This window comes from Dama dama, chromosome 12 (assembly GCF_033118175.1).
Source record: "Dama dama isolate Ldn47 chromosome 12, ASM3311817v1, whole genome shotgun sequence".
Taxonomy (NCBI): domain Eukaryota; kingdom Metazoa; phylum Chordata; class Mammalia; order Artiodactyla; family Cervidae; genus Dama; species Dama dama.
This window is the reverse complement of record NC_083692.1, coordinates 96,914,391-96,933,677: the sequence shown is the minus strand read 5'-3', so window position 1 is coordinate 96,933,677 and position 19,287 is coordinate 96,914,391. Positions and strand designations below refer to the sequence as shown.

At 39.5% G+C, this 19,287-nt stretch overlaps 1 protein-coding gene across 2 annotated transcripts in view; it reads right to left on the bottom strand.

Moving 5' to 3' along the window:
• The window catches only part of LOC133066784 (E3 ubiquitin-protein ligase TRIM36), a 31,959-nt gene extending 13,038 nt beyond the window's left edge, over positions 1-18,921 (bottom strand). The window contains exons 1-5 of one of the 2 annotated variants that reach the window (XM_061158190.1): positions 18,750-18,921; positions 16,471-16,705; positions 8,593-8,918; positions 6,052-6,198; positions 1,852-1,947 (exon numbers count right to left, since the gene is read on the bottom strand). In XM_061158190.1, the coding sequence (XP_061014173.1) occupies positions 1,852-1,947; positions 6,052-6,198; positions 8,593-8,918; positions 16,471-16,705; positions 18,750-18,776 (831 nt within the window). In that variant the 5' untranslated portion in view covers positions 18,777-18,921. The remainder of the gene's footprint in view (positions 1-1,851; positions 1,948-6,051; positions 6,199-8,592; positions 8,919-16,470; positions 16,706-18,749) is intronic. The other variant, XM_061158189.1, reaches the window with a different exon arrangement.
• Positions 18,922-19,287: the final 366 nt, after the last annotated feature.

Sequence of the window (19,287 nt, the reverse complement as noted above, 5' to 3'; positions counted from 1 at the left end):
AGGTACAAAAAACATTAAATAATTTCTCCAGGATCTCAAGGAGTCAGTGCCTACATGAATGCTTAATGCCTGAATTCCTCAGTTTTCAAGCTACTGGATGACAAACTCAAAAATAAGCACTGGATTTCCTTATCTCAGCAGTGAAGGCAGGACTTCCCTGGTGGTACAGTAGATAAGAATCCGCCTGGCAGTGCAGGGGACGCGGGTTCGATCCCTGGTCTAGGAAGAATCCATGTGCCATGGGGGGACTAAGCTCATGCGCCACAACTACTGAAGCCCGCACGGCCTAGAGCCTGCGCTCCTCAATAAGAGGAGTCACTGCGATGGGAAGCCCCTGCACTGCACCCAAGAGGAGCCCGGCCCGCCGCAACTCAAGACAGTCTGCACAGCGATGAAGACCCAGCGCAGCCAAAAAATACGTTTTAAAAAATAAAGGCGAATGACTGAGAAAACTATGAAAGACAAACCTAAAATGACGACAGATACAATCTCTGAAGACCTACTGTCTAGGTGATAATGTGCTATGTGTTAGGGGATTACAGTAAACTGTGAAGAGTTTGTCAATCAGACACAAATATGAAAAACAAAACCCTACCTTTTAAATTACACATAAAACCAACTTACTTAGGATGGTGAAAGCAATCAGTGAACATGAGAAAATATTAAAAACTAAAGCAATACTGGTAATGTGCTATTCACCTAATTTTTCAATAATTTAACCCACTTTTAGAAAGTATTCGTTTTAATACATAAGTCTCATGCTACTCAGAATATTTTTATATTTAATTTAAACTTTTCAAGGGATCAAGAGTAAACGACCTTCAATTTATTTCAAATAAAGAAAACAAACAGGGATCAAAGTCAGTGAAGAATATTTAGAATTTTAAAATAATCTAATTCTATCCTCTTTTGCTATATTTTTAAAATGCTATCAATTTTTCCAATTTTTTACTGAAATATAATATGCAAAGAGGAAAATGTACACATAAGTGTAAGGATCACAGTCTCTGTGAACACACCCATGTGACTAGCATTCAGATTAAGTAATACTGCCAGCATCCCAGAAGCTACCCCATATACTCTTTCCAGGCACTAACCCTCCACCTCTTCAACAACTCCTACCCTGAACAACACAGCCTAGTTCCGCTTTTCTTAGCCTCACACAGCAAGCACTCCTTTGTGTCTGGTATCTGCAGGATTTATCTACATTATTGCCCGCAGTTGTAGATAATTCATTCACCATTGCTATTTATATTCCACTGTTGATGGGCTTTTGAGTGCTTTCCATTTTGTGGCTATTACAAATAATACAGCTACAAGCATCCTTTCCATATTTTTTTTTCTGCAGCTATGAACATTCTAATACATATCTTTTGGGGAACGTACGACAGGTATATATTTAAGAATATCTGGGAAATTTAAATAAACCTAGTCCTATTAACATACAATACATTTTTCAAATGCAATTTGTTAGTTTTGTAAAAAAAAAAAAAAACAATAGATAATTTTGAAAGCCATTATTTTCCTCATGTTGCCACTTCTGAGACATATCTCAAAAAAAAAAAAAAAGGTAGGTCTCAAAAGCAGCAACGTAAGGAAAATGTTTTCATGGGTGTTTCAGTATCATCTAATCACTACCTCTCTCAGCACTGGTCCCACAGCATTCCATTCCTTACACTTGCTTTCCTAGTGCCAGAAAAGCAGGGGTGAAAATCTGACACAACTCTGTACTCCAGGCTCATAAAATACCCTGAGGATTTTATGAATGAATAAACGAACACCTAGATGAATAAAGGAAAAATATGCAAACCTCACCTCTGAAATATAAAAAAAAAGAGAAATATCACTTACCTCTGTTTCTTTCATCAACAAGTTTAGCTCAGAAATTTGACTCTTCACCTGGCTCTCCTTGCCAATAAGGTAATCAATATCCTTTGAAAGCTTCTCCTGTTAGAACATATTAGAAACACAAATAAGTAGAAAGAGAAGTGTAACAGAGGGCTTGCAGAATTTTTCTTAACACAGCATCCTCCTCTCTCAGCTACAGTGATTACTGTCATTAACCCAGGGTAAACAGTCACTGGCTTTAAGCACACAGGCCCAAAGATACAAGAGCAATCAGAAGCAGGTCACCTAAAAACAAACAAAAAGAACAAGGTAGTGATGCTAAGATCCATCAAAAGTTCCGAATCTACACACTACATTTTGGTTGGCTCATCATTACTCCCAGAATGATTCCTCACGAAGCTTCAAAGCAAACAGAAGAGTAGCAATCCAAAGTTTTTCTTCCATCAGATTTTACAACACACTCAGAAGCACTCACACACCCCACACACAACAGGAAAAACAACAAAGAACCTTTCAAAATAATCCTCATGGTCCGTCCCAGCCTAGATATTCATCAAACAGTCACAGATACACAATAAGGAAAATGCAGATGTATACACTATAGGTGACTTTCACAGCTTACTGAATAACTTGTTTATAAAGCAGTCATTTGGGCACTGGTATAGTTTACCATGGAGACAGTCACAGGTTTTGCTGAGATCACTAGCACAGCCCACAGAACACAGTACGCCTAAAATGTATTTTTAAACAAACAATAATACCCTGAAGCACCATGGGCTAAAAAATTGTGACAGACAACGTATTCTGAGTCTGAGCAAGACTAAGAAAATTCAGGAAACACCTCGCAAGCTGTAGTCCTGACAGAAGATCTGGGCATTCCTGGTCATAACTGGGGACCAAGGGTTGAAAAGGGTTATTAAGAAGCAGTGCAGAGAATTAAAGCTTTAGGAATTAAAGAAGTGAATCTCCTTCCTATATCATCATCTCTTTTTTTCACTTATACCATGTTACAGGGTAAGAGAAAGTATATAGAAATCAAAGTAACAGGTCTCTCTGGCAGGACCCACCGTTACAACTCTCTGGGACACCCAGGATCAGACCCAGTGAGTTTCCCTCATGGCTCGCTAGAGGGACAGAGGAAAGGCCTGTTAGGTGGAGGAACAAGATTTATGAGGAATCAAGGCAGGATGGGACCAAGAAGGAAACTGCAGGATGTTAAGGATCAGAAGAGACATTAAAATCTTGTATCTTAATGCAGCATTTTACAGATGAGGAAACCAAAGCTGAACACAAACATCACACATAAGCTGAGCTAGAAACTTGATCATACATACTAACCACGCTGCCACCCGCAGAGAGGCGCTGCCCCCGCACCAAGCTGTGAGGAAGACGACAGCTCCTCCAGGACCCCACCCCTGTCTGCAGACCAAACCCACCGGGCGTGAGTGCTGGCACTCTTTTCAGCAAAGCAGCAAAGAAAGGAATTTGGACAATTAAACTGAATTGGACTTAGTTCCGAAACAGATGATGTTAGCAGGGCTAAACAGGCTAGAGGGGAAGAGAGGACAGAATTCAGAAACACGGTCCGAGGTCTGAGCGGTTCCAGTGAGCTGTGATGCTGAGAGCTAGTCTGCAGCCCACAGCAGCCTTTACCTGAGACGGCTCCAGTCTTCTGAGTCCCCTTAAACCTGGGCAGTCTGGGTTAAGACTACATCTGTTTTAAGCAAGAATCAGGGGTCCATTTATTCATAAGCCTCCAAAAAGTATATGCACCAGACACTGATCCTAGACACTCTACTCAGGAAGCTCATCTCATCTGGGGAGCAGGTTGAAATCCCTTAGTTCTACTAAGACCCCAGCTCTCCAGGAACTGATGAGAGGCTAAATTCTCGAGGACCCCACAGTTGCTCAAACCTAGCTTCGTTCTTAAATGCTGGTGAGTACCAACCTCCTGAGAGTCCATGAGGACACAGACGCCCAAGCTCCTTGAAGGAGGTCAAGACTGGCCTCTGTAACTTTACCAAGTGTCCCAGGAGACTCTGAGGCCCACCAGTGTGAGTAATCTCCCCCTGCAACACTCCAGCGAGCAAAACTGAAATGATGTCATAAACCTGTCACCTAGATCATGAAGCCCTCTGAAGTAAAACCTAAAACCAAGTAAGAAGGACGATCTTAGGAGATCTTCTTGCTATTTTTAGCCAACCTAAATCATTTTATCCTTACTAAAAAGTGAATAAACTGAAAACTCCATAGGGAGTCTATTTTTTCTAAAGTCTGAAACATAAATGAGAGAATTAACAACAGAATGCAAAGGCTAACTTACGTGTATATTATTGCCAAAGACTAATTCCAGGTAACAGAAAAAAAATTTTTTTGGACAACTTGTGTAATATTCAACCAGTAAGAAACAAACAAAAAAGAAGCCAAAGGTAAAATTAGCAAACAGAGGTACTGCCACTGTGAGGCACAAGAGAGAAACAAAGACAGGATTTACTCCCTCACTTGAAACAACTAACAGAACAAATGGAACAGATCTCAAGACGTTGGACATCAAGAAACAAAAAGCAGTGACCTTGAGGGACGCGAAACAAGATGAGCCTATGGTGAAAGTGTTAGTCGCTCAGTCGTGTCCAAGACTTTGCGACCCTATGGACTATAGCCCACCAGGCTCCTCTGTCCATAGGATTCTCCAGGCAAGAAAACTGGAGCGGGTTGCCATTTCCTTCTCCAGGGGATCTTCCTGACCCAGGGATGGAACCTGGGTCTCCTGCATTGCAAGAGGATTCTTTACCATCTGAGCCACAAGAGAATATGGTGACCCCAGCTTATTGGGTGGAGAAGACTCCCCAGACCTGATGCAGAGAATTCAATCTAGGCTCAGGATCTCCTGTGAGAAGGAGAGATAGAGCTGAGAGTCTGGGAAAGCCAGAGGTTATAGACTGTAATACCTAAGAGCAGATGGCCACACAAAAAAAGAACTCCAGAGATTTACCAAGGGCCTCTCTTCTTTATTCACAAGAGCTTTGATCAATTCGTGTGTGTGACACAGGCTGGGGAAAATATCACCCAGAAGAATTGAAAGGAATAATTTCAGAGCTCACACAAGTTGAGAACAGTGCCTATTCCCCACCAGTCAGACTAAAAAAAAACAAACATCAAAACCCTCGAAATTCATAGGGCATTGGAAAGAGTAAACAAACAGCCTAACTTTAACAGTCAGACAAAATTAGCCCTAGACCAAAATGCTGTTCTGTCCTGCCTAACAAAGCTTAACACTAAGACCCAAAAGGAACAAACTGTTCGCAAGTAAATTAATCATACACCAGAAGAAAACTCTCAAAGAACTGTGGGAATACAAAAACATCCAGCGCTCAACAAGGCAAGCTTTGCAATACCCAGCAGCCAATCAAAAGTTGCCAGGCTTGCTAGGCGGGAGGGGAATCCAACTCAAAATGATGAGAAAAATCAGTCGAAATTGATCTACAAATGACACAGGTTAATAGAATTAGGTAAACAAAGGTGGACAATAAACATAACCCGTAACCCACATGTTCAAGAGGTCAGGCTGAGCATGACAGATCCATAAAACACAAAACATGAAACTGTAGGTAGATATGCAAACTAGACACAGGGCAAAAAACACATAATATATTGTTAAAGGAGACAATAATGTAAATGGGTGGTAGATTTATAAATGAATGAATTCCTTTTTAAAAAGGAAAAAAGAATGAAACAAAAAAACCCAAATTTAAAAGTATTAAGAGGGCCATGTATAATGTTAACAGACAGCAAGTAACTCAGGTTTAGCCAGGATCCACAGAACAGACAAAAAAGTTTATACCTATTCTACTGGCAAGCAGCAAGAATCAAGCGTCTTAAAAAAGCTAGTACCCTTCAAAGCGCTGTCACACCTGTAACCACACTCAAGGTCACGGCGCTGGGCTCACACCGTGATGGATCATAATGAAGCGTCCTCTGTCCCTCTCAGCAATCAGGCTTTAGAACGGGCACATTACAAGGACGAAGAACTGCCTGGTCACGTATACTGACAACCTAACATTAGCAGATCATTAAGGAATGCTTCAGACTGTTAACTCATTTCAGTAAAACGGATCACACAGTCTGCCATGATTTCATACAGAAAAAAAAGTTATAGGTCTAAAGTTACAAAGAATCAAAATTTAGCTCTAAAATCAGCTCTACCTTTAAGGCTTTGTAGGCACTGCTCATGGTGGTTACGCGGTGATTGGAATGGTTACCGCCCAACTTGCAGAGGTGACAGACGGGCCTCCGGCACAACTCACAGTACATGTTTATCCTCTCCGTTTCATGCTCCGGGCACATCAAAATCTACAGAATGAAGGATAAAAGTGGGATTAAGGGTCCTCACAGCTTATGTGGCACTCAAAAGGTGTCAGGTGATTGGATAAAGTACCAAAACACAAGGATTTGCATTATAAAATCACTAACAAGCCATGTAAAGTAATAAAAACGTAGAAAGAAATAAAAGCATTTGGTCCATTGTATGAAAATTCTCTATATTAGAACTGTTTTTCAATTTAAGGGTTCAAATGGCCAACTATGTAAATGTTATTTCCCCTCAACTTAGTGCTAAGAAGTTGAAAATTCCTTTCCTATCAGATTTAAGCAAAATGCTTAAACAAGCTAGAAAGGTCCTCTGACCACAATGACTAGGCAATTATTCATGATTATGATAAATGTTTATAAAGTATTAAAACAAACAACTATGAGAACCTATAGCTTCATTATCCTCACAAGAAATCTGTTACTAAGAAACTTGGAACACTTCATAAGGTTCCAACTGTTTGCTTTTAAATATTGGTTACCCACATACTGAACAAATTTAGAACTGTGCTTTCCTGATTTTAGCTTCTTTTTATTTATTCCATAAACTATCATCATAGTTAAACGGAATTTTATATAATACAGCTGTTTTCATTTGGAAGAAAAGGATTGTTTTAATCAAAAAGCTGTTAATTATTCCAAAAGATAATATTTTAAGCAGCTACAACTGGTCTGATAGCTTAGAAATATTTTTTTAATTCTAATACAAAAAGTCCTAATATGTAGCTCCAGGAAAAAAAATGGAAAAGATTTCAAATTTTTAAGCATATCCAGGTTCCTACATTCTCAAAGCCATTACAAGTAGAATATAAAGCTTGGCTTCCTGCAAGGAATGCAAGAACTCAAAATTACAAGTAAATTGCAAGTAAATATTCTATAGGATAAGAGACACCTTTTTAGAATTTTACTATAGTGAATAACACTTGGAGGGAAAAAACATTTCTCCTCAGTATAACTTATTCATATTTCTCTTATCAATCTCACATTTGTAAACAGAACAAGACTGTAATTTATACTAAAAAATGGTCAATTTTCTGAAATTAACTCCTAAAAACTAAAGCCCAACATACTTAATAATTATAGGTTCCTTCATGATAGAATAGTAGTAATCAATTTAATTAATATTTTAAAAGACACATCAAACACTAGGTTGAAGTCATAAATTTTTAAAAATCTATGACCTTGAGCATTTAAGAGGAGCTAAGGAATATAACAGCGAATTTTAAAGTATTTAATAAATCTATTGCCACACTGGCATACTTTGAGACAGAAGTCATTTTAAAAAGCATAAGCACAGACTGTTCTTGTTTTAATCCACCAGTCAGCCCCACAGCATTTAATATGAAATGAGAAATATTCAGCTCAGTTTCAAGATAACTCTGAAGATTGTCTTTTTTTTTTTCCATTTTTCTATGGAAATGTCTTATGCTCAGTGTCTTATGTTTAAGAACATAAATAGAATCCATACTCACACAAGTTACTAGGTTTAAGGGAATGAGAACATCAATCAAAAGAATCAATTACATGTTTTAAATCTATATAAATCAGAAAGCAGTATTAAGTGAAGATATCAAAAACACATCCTGCTTTTGAATCACATAGTAGGGTAAATTGCAATACATATAATCCTTTTTTTTAAAAAAAGAGTAATATTTATTTATTTACCTGGAAGAATACTAAAATAAATCACAATGTATCCTTTATCTAGCTTCAACAATTACCAATTTAGAGACAACTTTGTTTCATCTAAAACTTCATTCATGAAGTTCCTTTGTTCATTATTACAGAAACTACCTGAATATTTAAGAAATGCAAATCCCACTTCAGATACTATATAACCATTATGTCATAAGCTTCAAACTATTAGGCTATAATTACTCTTATTTATTCGTGGTACAATTTAGGTAACTAAAAATGTCAGAATGTTGCCCAACCACTCCTTTTAGACAATGACAGGCTTGTCATATTAAAGGACAAAAGCTTTTTAACTTTAACCATCTCAGTCTTAAGAGTATAGAGAGTATATCTGACATAACCTTTCCTCTATTTCTCAGTTATCATTACAAATATTCATGTGTTGTACATCATTGTGTTTTAACAGAGTGAACCATACTACTGCCTTCTAAGCTCTGGGGATGTTTAGCAACACACTAAATAACTCCAACTATAAGGCTTTCATTTCTCCTCTCAGCTTTTAAAATTGTTTTCCTTCTGTCAGGTTCGAGACTTGGTATAACTTATCTCATCACATTTGAGTTTACTACACAGATGCTGCTGCTAAGTCACTCCAGTCGTGTCCGACTGTGCGACCCCACAGACGGCAGCCCACCAGGCTCCCCCGTCCCTGGGATCCGCTAACTTCACAGAAACCTCACTTACCTTGGGTCTAAAGTTCGTAGTCGGGCCCACATACTCATGTTGCGCTTTTACGGTACCCCAAGGATGATAAATTTTGAAGCATTCATTGCAGTAGCTTGCACTGCAGTCCATGCAACTTTTTGTGGATTCCTGAGGCGGTGGCTTACAAAGGTCACACATGATGGCTGTGGCTGCCCTGGCTGCCTGCCGATATCTTTCAACAATAGTTTCCAAAGTGAAATTTCGAAACAGACCATTGATTCCCCGCTCTCCAAGATCCACATCGTGCTCACAGCCAGGGCAAGGAAAAGTGGTTGTCCTAGGGGTCAGTGAATTGCGCTTCCAGCCTGTGTAATTAATAAGTTCTTGTTCAGTTACATAGGTAGGAAAATGAATAGAATTTTAAAAAAAGAGTCATGATTTGCAAAGATACGTATCTACATATATATTCCAAAAGTGGTACATATAAATCAGTTCATGTACTGGAAATTCTTTTTTTTTAATGGTTTTATATATAAAAGATAAGCCCAAGCTACTAAGTTATAAAATCAAAGATGAAAGAAATTATTCTATAGTAAATCCCATATAAATACCATATTAAATCAGATATGTGGACAAAGCATACAATACTACACAGGATCAAGATCTTTTGAAAGTATACAATTATATAAAAATGGTTATTTTCATACATCATACCCAAAGGAATGTGGCTTGCATTTAAATGAAAATATCCTTGGCTGATTGATAGGAACAGAGTTTATACATAGAAGGGCAGGAGCCCTTAACCCAGGCAGGGTCCATGGATTGACTCCAGGAAGATTCAAATAGTTTGGTAAACTATTTGAAATTGCATGCAAAATTTTGCATCTATGTATCCATACATACTTTCTGGTTAAATAATCCATAGCACAAAAAAATAATTAAAAGAAATTTAGAAATTTAAAAAAACAATCAAATCCATAGCTCCAATTCTCAGAAGAATACGTGACAACAAAATTGTTAAGAAGCACCACAATAGAGGGTATCCCACTGTAGTACTGTTTTATCTAGAAAATTCAGTGGGCAAAATCATTAGTTAATTCAGTACAATCTATAAAAGAGTGAAAAGCTTATTCATAGACCTAGAATCTACTGACTTTAAGAGGAACCAACCATTTAATATCTTCTTATGACCTGAAAAAAAGAATCATTAAGATTGTTTAATTCAGTAAGCCAAAAGATACACCAAAAATACAAGTAACTTTACAACACACTGAATGACCTTTCCTCAGTAGCATCCTGATTTTAACAAATCAAAAAACCAAGGCATGACAGTCCTTACCCACAGGTTCGCAGGAATCTGGGGTGGTTAGTTTAACACAGGTGCATGCCTATCCTGTTTCCTCCTCTCCTGTATAAATCTAGTCCAAGCAGGTAGTCTTAGTTGCCCACAAAATAACTCCCTAAGTATAAACACAAACTGTTTTGGCTATAGCCTTCTTTCATACTACTATCCAATCCCAAAAGTGAAAATCACATTTAGAAAAGGTCTTTAAACAGCTGTATTAATATTGCCTAGGCAACATTACTATCAATGTCTGACATATCACTACATAAATCACTACAGGTTAACATTTAGTGTTCAGTCCATGGTATGAGACATTTGAAATGACTTCACAACATGCAAAACAGCATTAGGCCCCCAAAGCCACTTACGCAACAAGCATGCAGCTTCATTATTTTAAATTTTAAATATCTTCAAAAAAATTTAAAGACATTTTTAAACTTTACATTTAAAAATATACCCAAGAAAGCAGTCACATAAAAATGTGAAAATCCTATGTAAAATATATTCTTGTAATAATTCTAAAAACATGCAATATAGTATGAGATATTTCACACCGCAGCAGGCACATAATAAAATAAGCAGCAGAACTATTTTTAAAACACATGCCAATGAAAATTTCATTTAGTGAAAAAACAAGCCAAATAATTCTGGAAGTGATACAGTGCAGTGGTCAAGTTTAAACAAATGGAAATTCATATTTAATCACATGCTTCCACACATGAACTAGGTGATAAAAATTAAAATGGATAACTAATCTTAACAGTCAATGTTTTTAAAAAATGAATTATTGGTTTTGTGAATTGAAAGTTGTGCTCAATTAAGTAATGGGGGAAAAAACAAAAGTAAATTATGCCAATAAAATCATGCTTTAACATGTACACTGGTGACACCCAGATTTTGACCCTCAAGTTCAGAAATTTCAAAAACAAGTTTTATCCCTTTTCTGTAAACCTCTTTTGTTTTTATAATAAAAGACAAGGTGTAAGGCATCATACTGAACTTCTTAAACCAGACAAACTATTAAATCAATATATCTTGGCTATTTTTCTAAACATCTTAAAAGCTCTCAAAATTTTTTTATGAATACTAAAGAACTTTTATTTTGTCTCTTATCTTCTACCATCATTTTCATAAAAATAAACAATAAAATATACTTCAGGGCAATAAAGAAAACAAGATAAATCTAACGATATTGAGAAGTAAGCCAGATGGGAAAAAAAATCAAGTCAGTAGAACCAAGAATAAAACATAACAGAATCAATATTTCTCTATAACTCTGCTAATATAGTAACTATTAGCCAAGTGCAGCTATTTAAATTTACTTAAAATTTAATATTACCTCCAACTAATAAAAATAAATGGGAAAAAATTTTAATATAAAACTCAATTCCTTAGTAGTAGTACCCATATTTTAAATTGTCAAAAGACATTTTTGGTTACCATCTTGTATGGCACAGGGTCAAACATTTCTATGATTATACAAAGGTCTATGGACAGTACCACTCAAAAGCATGGTATGATGGGGGGGAGTAATGACATCTTAGAAAGGTAAAGAAGCAAAATAGGCCAAGCGATACAATTTTCCAAGTCAAACTCCATTCATGGGGTCAATGATATCTGCTAATTATCTGAACTGTCATTTCACAGAATCAACACTTTCCCCCTATACCTTTAACTTCAAAGACAGATTAAACCAGTTAAGCATAAACCATGACACAGTCGTAAAAATGAAGAATCCAAAATTATTTCAAACTGGTTTATAGCAAATCCTCCCCCAAAAGTCATCTTTCCGTCACATGTTTTCCCTTTTAAATGATAAAAAATAGTAATAAAGCATTTCAAAATAGAGTATTTCAAAACAAAAATTCATCACAAATTCCCAACCTATTCCAACTGTGTATCTTCTGCCATATTCTGGCTGCAAACAACTTCCACACTGCTACTACCTGGCCACGTGGCAGACTGCATCTCCCCACGTTGACATCACGCTGCTTCCTGGAGCCGCAGAGCGGCTGCCACCTCATATACCACCTTAATGCAGCCACATCCTGACCATCGATGCCTATGAGTTACATTATCCCTCTGAGTACTGGATTTTCAAACTGCAAAACCTTTTTCTCGACTACGCTCCGAATCAAAAGTGGGTAATGAGCAATTATTTTTTTAAGCAAACTGTTCCTACCTTTCCTCCTAATTATTAAATTTCAACACTTCAAGTTCTCAGGGACTCACTAAAGCCTATAAGAGAATGGATTATGTGTGGCTTCTAGAAGTGGCTTAAGATTTTAAAATTGAGGCATGTAGAAGAAGGTGAGGAAAACAGAAAAGGGTAACATTTCAGGTGTTTATTTTCTCCACCAAAATTTAAGGTATCACCAGCATTTTCCCTCAAAAAAAGTAGCCAATTTTACTTTAAAGGTCAACTGGAATAAAAAAAGAAACTATTTTAATACGATGAGTTGGCCCACCTTTCACACAAAAGCAATGTACATTATTTATTCATGAATGAGAAAGACCCAAATGTTAAAACTCAGATTCCAAATACTTTAAAATATTAACAAAAAACATACCATATGCATAATCAAGCTAAGATTTATAGTATTAACTACCAAATTATAAAGTGAAAGAAAGTGAAGTCACTCAGTCATGTCCAACTCTTTGTGACCCCATGAACTGTATGTAGCCTACCAGGCTCCTCCATCCATGGGATTTTCCAGGCAAGAGTACCAGAGTGGGTTGCCATGTCCTTCTCCAGGGGATCTTCCCAACCCAGGGATTGAACCCAGGTCTCTCACATTGTAGGCAGATGCCTTACCATCTGAGCCACCAGGGAAGTTATCAATACCTTTAAGCAAATTAAGGTGCTGGCTTATTTAACCTTCCCATGGTAGCAATATGGCTGTTAATTTAAGCTTTGCTCCATTAAGTAAATGTAAAGCATTTTTAAGGGAACATTTAAAAAAACAGTAACAAGGGGATGCTTTTTCTTTAAAAATATCCCATCATGGATACACATACGTGTGTGTGCATATACAACAAAATTCAAGCACTAATAATCAGAACTTCCTTTAAAAACATCAGAACTTGCTTGAAAATTTAGTCCTGTTGACCTTTAAGTCATGTCAGCCCAATTTGTTCACTTTCTACATGATTTTGAAGACTTGACCACTGATGATGATTTTTTTTAATTTATCTCTATAAAGTTATTTAATTTAAATCCAACACTATACTGCCTGCGGCCACACAAGCAATAAAGCATTTTCTACCTCTCCACCCCAAAGATCTCCGTTGTGATGCTGTGAACAATGAACAGAAAGCTGGATTTAGAATTTAATTTCAAAGAGAAGAGTCACAACATGTTAACAAAAGATAAAGCAGTAATTGTGTCCTACACATAACACAATTATTGAATTGACAGTAAAAAATGTGTTCCTCCTGGCACACATGGCATTTATACAAAGCCACCAATGTAAAGCATTCATCGAAATTATTTTACCACAGTTCAGAATTAAACACTGTTCGTGCAGCAATTAAGAGCCTATACTTTATCCTGTAGATCTGTGTTTTTAATCAGTTACTTATGGTAACTGTTGAAAATACAAAGTCAAAATAAACTATCTTTGCTTGTTTTAAGTGACCAAAATCAGCACAGTAAATAAATATTGCTAACACTGATTGTATTTTAATGACAACAAACAAATGGGACATGACAACAAAATGGGAGAAAAATCTTGTGTGTATATATGTATATATGACCAAAAACGAACAGTTTTACAGCTCTTTTAGATTTTACAACTTAACATGCTAATGTTATATACACAAGTCTTGCTCTCCTTTCAAGGCATCCTTTTATTTTAAAATCTGTCAAATGAATGATGCAATGCAATTTGAAAGAAATACATGTGAAAGTGTAAGCCAGATGTCATTTTACATTTTCCAATGTGTGTGCACTCAGTCGTGTCCGACTCTCTGCAACCCCATGGACTGCACCCCGCCAGGCTCCTCTGTCCATGGGATTTTCCAGGCAAGGATAGTGGAGTGGGTTGCCATTTCCTCCTCCATTTGCCAATAGCCACATTAGAAAGTAAAAATAAACAAGTAAAGCTAATTTTAGAAATACATATTCAGTAATACAATATATTCAAAAATTATCATTTCAAAATGTAATCAATATAAAATTATTAGAGATATTTATGTTCATTTTTTCCTTCTAAGAGTTTAAAGTGTATCCCTCCATTCAGACTAATGTGTTTCACATGCTCAACAGCCATATGTGGCTAGTACACTGGACAGATCTGGAACGTCTGCTGAGAAGATGCCTAGAGCACCACGACTCTTTCATGAGACAGCCCTCATATTCTGCAGTCACACCCTTCTCCCAGCTAAACATTATTTCCTTTCATCAGTCTCCAGAGAGCAGTTTTCTAACTTGCCCCCTGTCAGGACACAGTTCGGCTTAAAAGGGTTCTTCCTAAAGAAGAGGGAAGAACAGATCTAGTAAATCTTTTTCTGATCTCTTGTCCTGGAAAAAAAATGCCATTATCAATGAAGATAAGCCATTATGGCATGATCTGTACAAATCTCATAGCAGATGTTTGCCAGTCAACATCCACGCAACAAATATTTACTGAATGGCTACCAACTGCTGGAAACAAACAGTTAACTACTTTTCATTCATATTTTATACTGATCCCATAAAAACTAACCAAGTCTTAAGATTAAAAGCCTAAACATAATAAAGAATTTCATGAAATACACGTGAGCTCAATCTAAAGATCAGTAAAAATACTAGTATTTAACTAGAATCTCATTTAATGGACTGTGCTGAACATTAATATACAAAAAGTGAATCTTGTTCGTCCATCAAGCCAGGGTCCCTAATTTTTCTCTAAGAATCTACTAACAGAAGATGAACTTTTATCTGGTAGAGCGGTTTCAAGCTATCACCGTCTTTCCTAGCCTCCCCAGTACACCAGCCTCCTCTCAGGAGGAAAACATGAAAGTGATGACGTCACAAAGTGCAAAACCCTCCCCACCCTCATGCACCCTGCACCTCCCCGTTACCTAAAGCTCCCTTTTATGTGTATACACACCACTCTGATGTGCATAAAGTGTCCTCCAAGCAACTGGTGATTACCACTTAAAGAAAAATTCATGTATTTAAAATACCATAGTACCACTCTTAGAAATGATCTCCTCTTATCCACTCTCTAATGGAACACACAGACACAAATACTGCCCAAGGAGATCCATATCATAGCACAACCAAAAATGACGACTTTCTCTAAAACGCAAATGAGGAGGAAAAGATCCTTTTCTGATTTAAAAAAAGTGTTTTGTTTTCAGGGTTTTTTTTTTTTTACAATATTAAAAAGTTACTCCTAAATGAAAGAGAGAGAAATAGAGTGGACAAAGGATGAAACTGGAAACTTCAAAGCCCAAACTGGACAGAGCTGAAGCCTTGAGATCTGGTGCTCATGACCAAAGGACTCTCCTCAACAGGAAGGAGGTGCTGAGCGTAAGGCTGTGACATTTCTATCCAATCCTTTGCCTCCCCTTGACTCTCACTGCTCATTTTGGCCCTTAATTTTCCAATGGCCTCGTTCCCAGCGATTTCAAATCAATTTTGGTCTACATTAATCCTGCAATAGATGTTCAGAAGAAAAAAATACCATCCCAATAGTGTTGGAGAAGACTTGAGAGTCCCATGGACTGCAAGATCAAACCAGCCCATCCTAAAGAAAATCAGTCCTGAATATTCACTGGAAGGACTGATGCTGAAGCTGAAGCTCCAATATTTCAGCCACCTTATGCGAAGAACCGACCCCTTGGAAAAGACCCTGATGCTGGGAAAGATTGAAGGTGGAAGGAGAAGGGGACAACAGAGGATGAGATGGTTGGATGGCATCACCGACTCGATGGACATGAGTTTGAGTAAGCTCCCGGAGTTGGTGATGGACAGGAAGGCCTGGCGTGCTGCGGTTCATGGGGTCGCAAAGAGTTGGAAACGACTGAGCAACTGAACTGAACTGAGATCCACTTTTTTAACTACTACAGAATTCCACTACTGTTTAGCTGATGTTCAAAACAGTTATTTTAAAATCTGGATCAAAAAAATGGCTGAAGAATAAAATGATACCAAATAACATTCCTCTAAAAGGCTTCTGGGACTAGGCATTATGTGGTCTCATCCTTTAAGTTTGCATATTTATTTACCTATTACCAAACATACAAGAGTCCCTAGTAAGTACTTCAGCAGTCCATTATTTCAACCCTCCTGTAAAGGACATCACAGGCTTAGAACATGCCCTAAAATACAGACACAGTTAACAATGGGTTTAACACAAAGCTGGTGTTCAACATCCAATATCCACTTTAAATGAATATCAAAACACAATTAAAAGTTCATTCTGACATTTTAAAAGTTCATTTTAAGAGAGACAGAGATTCTTTTATAAGTACAGTTTTAATTTATTCACCTGGAAAGATTAACCCCCAAAATGACGAAATTTCCCTTCTACAATTATCTCTGAACATATAAACAAGCTCCATCACCTGGTTCTACCACATACCTGGTCTGCTAATTCTGTCAATTTTATCCATGCTAGGGGAGGGAAGCCGAAGTCGAGGACTGCTCTGATTGGAGTTGTCAGACCCCACATCATTGAATGAATCATCAAGCATCAGTAAGAGCTCCTTCACGCATTTATGACAGATGCTATGCTGACAAGGGAGAATCAACGGGTGGGTGAACAGCTCCTTGCATGCCGGGCAAATGAGCTCTCTTTCGATATTCTTAATGGTAACCTTAACGAGAAGCAGAAATCAGAATAAAAGGCTTTTAGTGTGTAAATACGTTAACTTGCTTACACCCCATGTATAAATACATATATAATTACTACCGAAAAGAATTAAAGATTTTTTTTAAAATCTGAAGTTTCTTTTTGGCTAGGGAAGTCTACACCATTATTTATCCACCCCCTCATCATCGCATGGCCTAGAAGTGAACGGACATGAGATGGTAAAAATATATATATATATATTTGAAATATGAGAAAAATCAACATAAAATATTTGCCAACCATAATACTTCACCTTTAGTGAAATTCTGAAAGCAGATTACTTTAATAAAAATTAAAAATACAGCACCAAAAAAAAAAAAAAAAGAATACAGCACTAAGAACAGGTTTATTCCTATTTAGAACATTAGCTCTGTAACTGACAAATAACAGAAGCTGTTAAAAACTTGGCTAGCCATTATGTTCCTGGACCCTATTTGAAATCTACTTACAAGCTGAATTATCAGCAATTTTCTACATTAAACGTGACCATTTTCCACATGCTGCAACTGTAATGTATGTAAAATACTTGAGGTTCTCAGGCTGCATACCAAAGCAGTTATCTTGAAAGCACTTTATGAATACTAAAAGGGTAGCAAGGATTACAAAGAACCACTGTAAGTGCTCTCAATGGTACAAGCTTGCAATATTTTCAATGAGAAACACTTAGACTCATCACAACTATAAAGGTCTAATAACCTCATACCAGCTTTCCCATCCTTCGCCTATGCAGTTTTCCCTCCATGGATCCCAAGCTTCAGGTGCTATGAATCTATATTTAGCATCCTTGCAATTGTAAGGATGGTACAATGCTAGTCAACCATTCCAACTACTGGAAACACACAGAAAATTAAAACTGAATTAATTCACTTCTTTTAGTTAAATAAAAATGTTTGTGAGTCTATTCCCCTTAAAATGATACCCAGTGAGTTAATAATCCCTGACGACAGCACTTCAGCCAACGGGCTTTATCACTGTCAGTGAGTCGTGCAATGCAGCAGTTCTTGCTGCATCACTCAATAAATTATTTCGTAAAAGCCCGCATCACGTCACAGTTTTAGAAAATCAGGAAGATATCCACACTTCACAATTCACATCAAAGAATACAGAATATTCACATCCTATCTCATTTCATAAAGAACTTGACATCTAATTCAAAGGGAAATATTGTCTTCAAAGTCCAAAACAGATTCTCACGCCCCACTTTATGGGAGGTTTACCTCTCACTGGAAGATCTGAAATCATTTCCACTTTACTTGTACACAGAGCAGTGTACAAACTTTCTAATCACGATTGATATAAAGCAATTCTTACGCAAAAGAAAAACGAGTGTTCATTTTACATGCATTGAAGGGAAGCAATCTGATTACGAGAAATGTGGTGTGGTGGCTCCCCCAATTAAGCCATTTCAAAATAAATGAAGTTCGACGGAAAACCAACAAGTTGAGAACTGCACTGCACACCCGACTCCCTGAAACAAAAGCACTCGAACCCCGACAGCTGCCGGAGCAAGCCCGGCCCGCGCGGGCAGGCAAAGCCGGGGAGGAGCCTGCGCTCGCGGCGACCGCGGGCCGGGCTTGCGGGGGTCCGAGGATGACTCGAGCACCGGCCCCGCCACGCTCCGGGAAAAAGGGCGGCGGTGCGGGCGCCCGGGGCCGCGGCGGGCCCCCGAGTCCTTAAGGCGCATTCGGCAGTCTGAAAGGCCACCGGAGAGCCCCGCCCCAACTCCCCGAGGCTCTCAGGTGGGCCATCGCCGCGCCCGAGGGGCGCCCCCTTCCGGGCCTGGGTGACCCCGACTCTGACCCTCCCCTCCCAGGGGCAGGCAGGGGGCGCCCGGGGTTGCGGAACCGGCCCAGGACGCGGAAGGCGAAGAGGAAGCGGGGCCACCGCACGCCCGCCCCCGCTCCTCCGGAGGAGCGGCTCGCTCCCGGCTCAGGGCAGCAGGGACCGAGCGCGCGGAGCCCCGGCGCGCCGCCCTCCGGGCTGAGGCAGCCGCCCTCGCCCCTACCCACCAGCGAGTCTGAGCCGTCCCCCTCCATGGCAGCCTCCCGCCAGGTGTCATCAACGGCAGAGACCCCAGCAGGCAGACGCGCGGCCCCGGGGAGGCTCTGGCGAGCGGGTCCCTGCGGCGGCCGCCGAGCCTCGGTTCGGAGCCGGAGGGCGAGCTGGTCAGCCGGCCCCGGCCAGCGGACCGACGCGGGCAGGAGGCGGCCAGGGCGGACGACAGCACAGGCGCGGAGAGCCGAGCTCTGCTCCTGCGACGGCCCCGGGAATCGCGGCCCGCGGCCGGCTGCGGCGGCAGCTACTGCGGACTGCGGCGGGGCGGGCGGCCGCGCGGAGACCCGGGCGGGCGCCGCGGAGGGCGGGGCGGGGCGGGGCGGCGGCGTCGCCCGGGCGACTGCGCCCACCGCACAAAGCGGGCGGGAGGCCCGCGGCCGCGCGGCGGGCGGGGTGTGGGCCGCGCCGGAATCCCCGCGCTTCCCCTCCGCCCCGCGCGCCAGCCCGGGTCGCGGCCCCGGCTCGCTTCCCCGCCGCCCCTCGCGCCCGCCC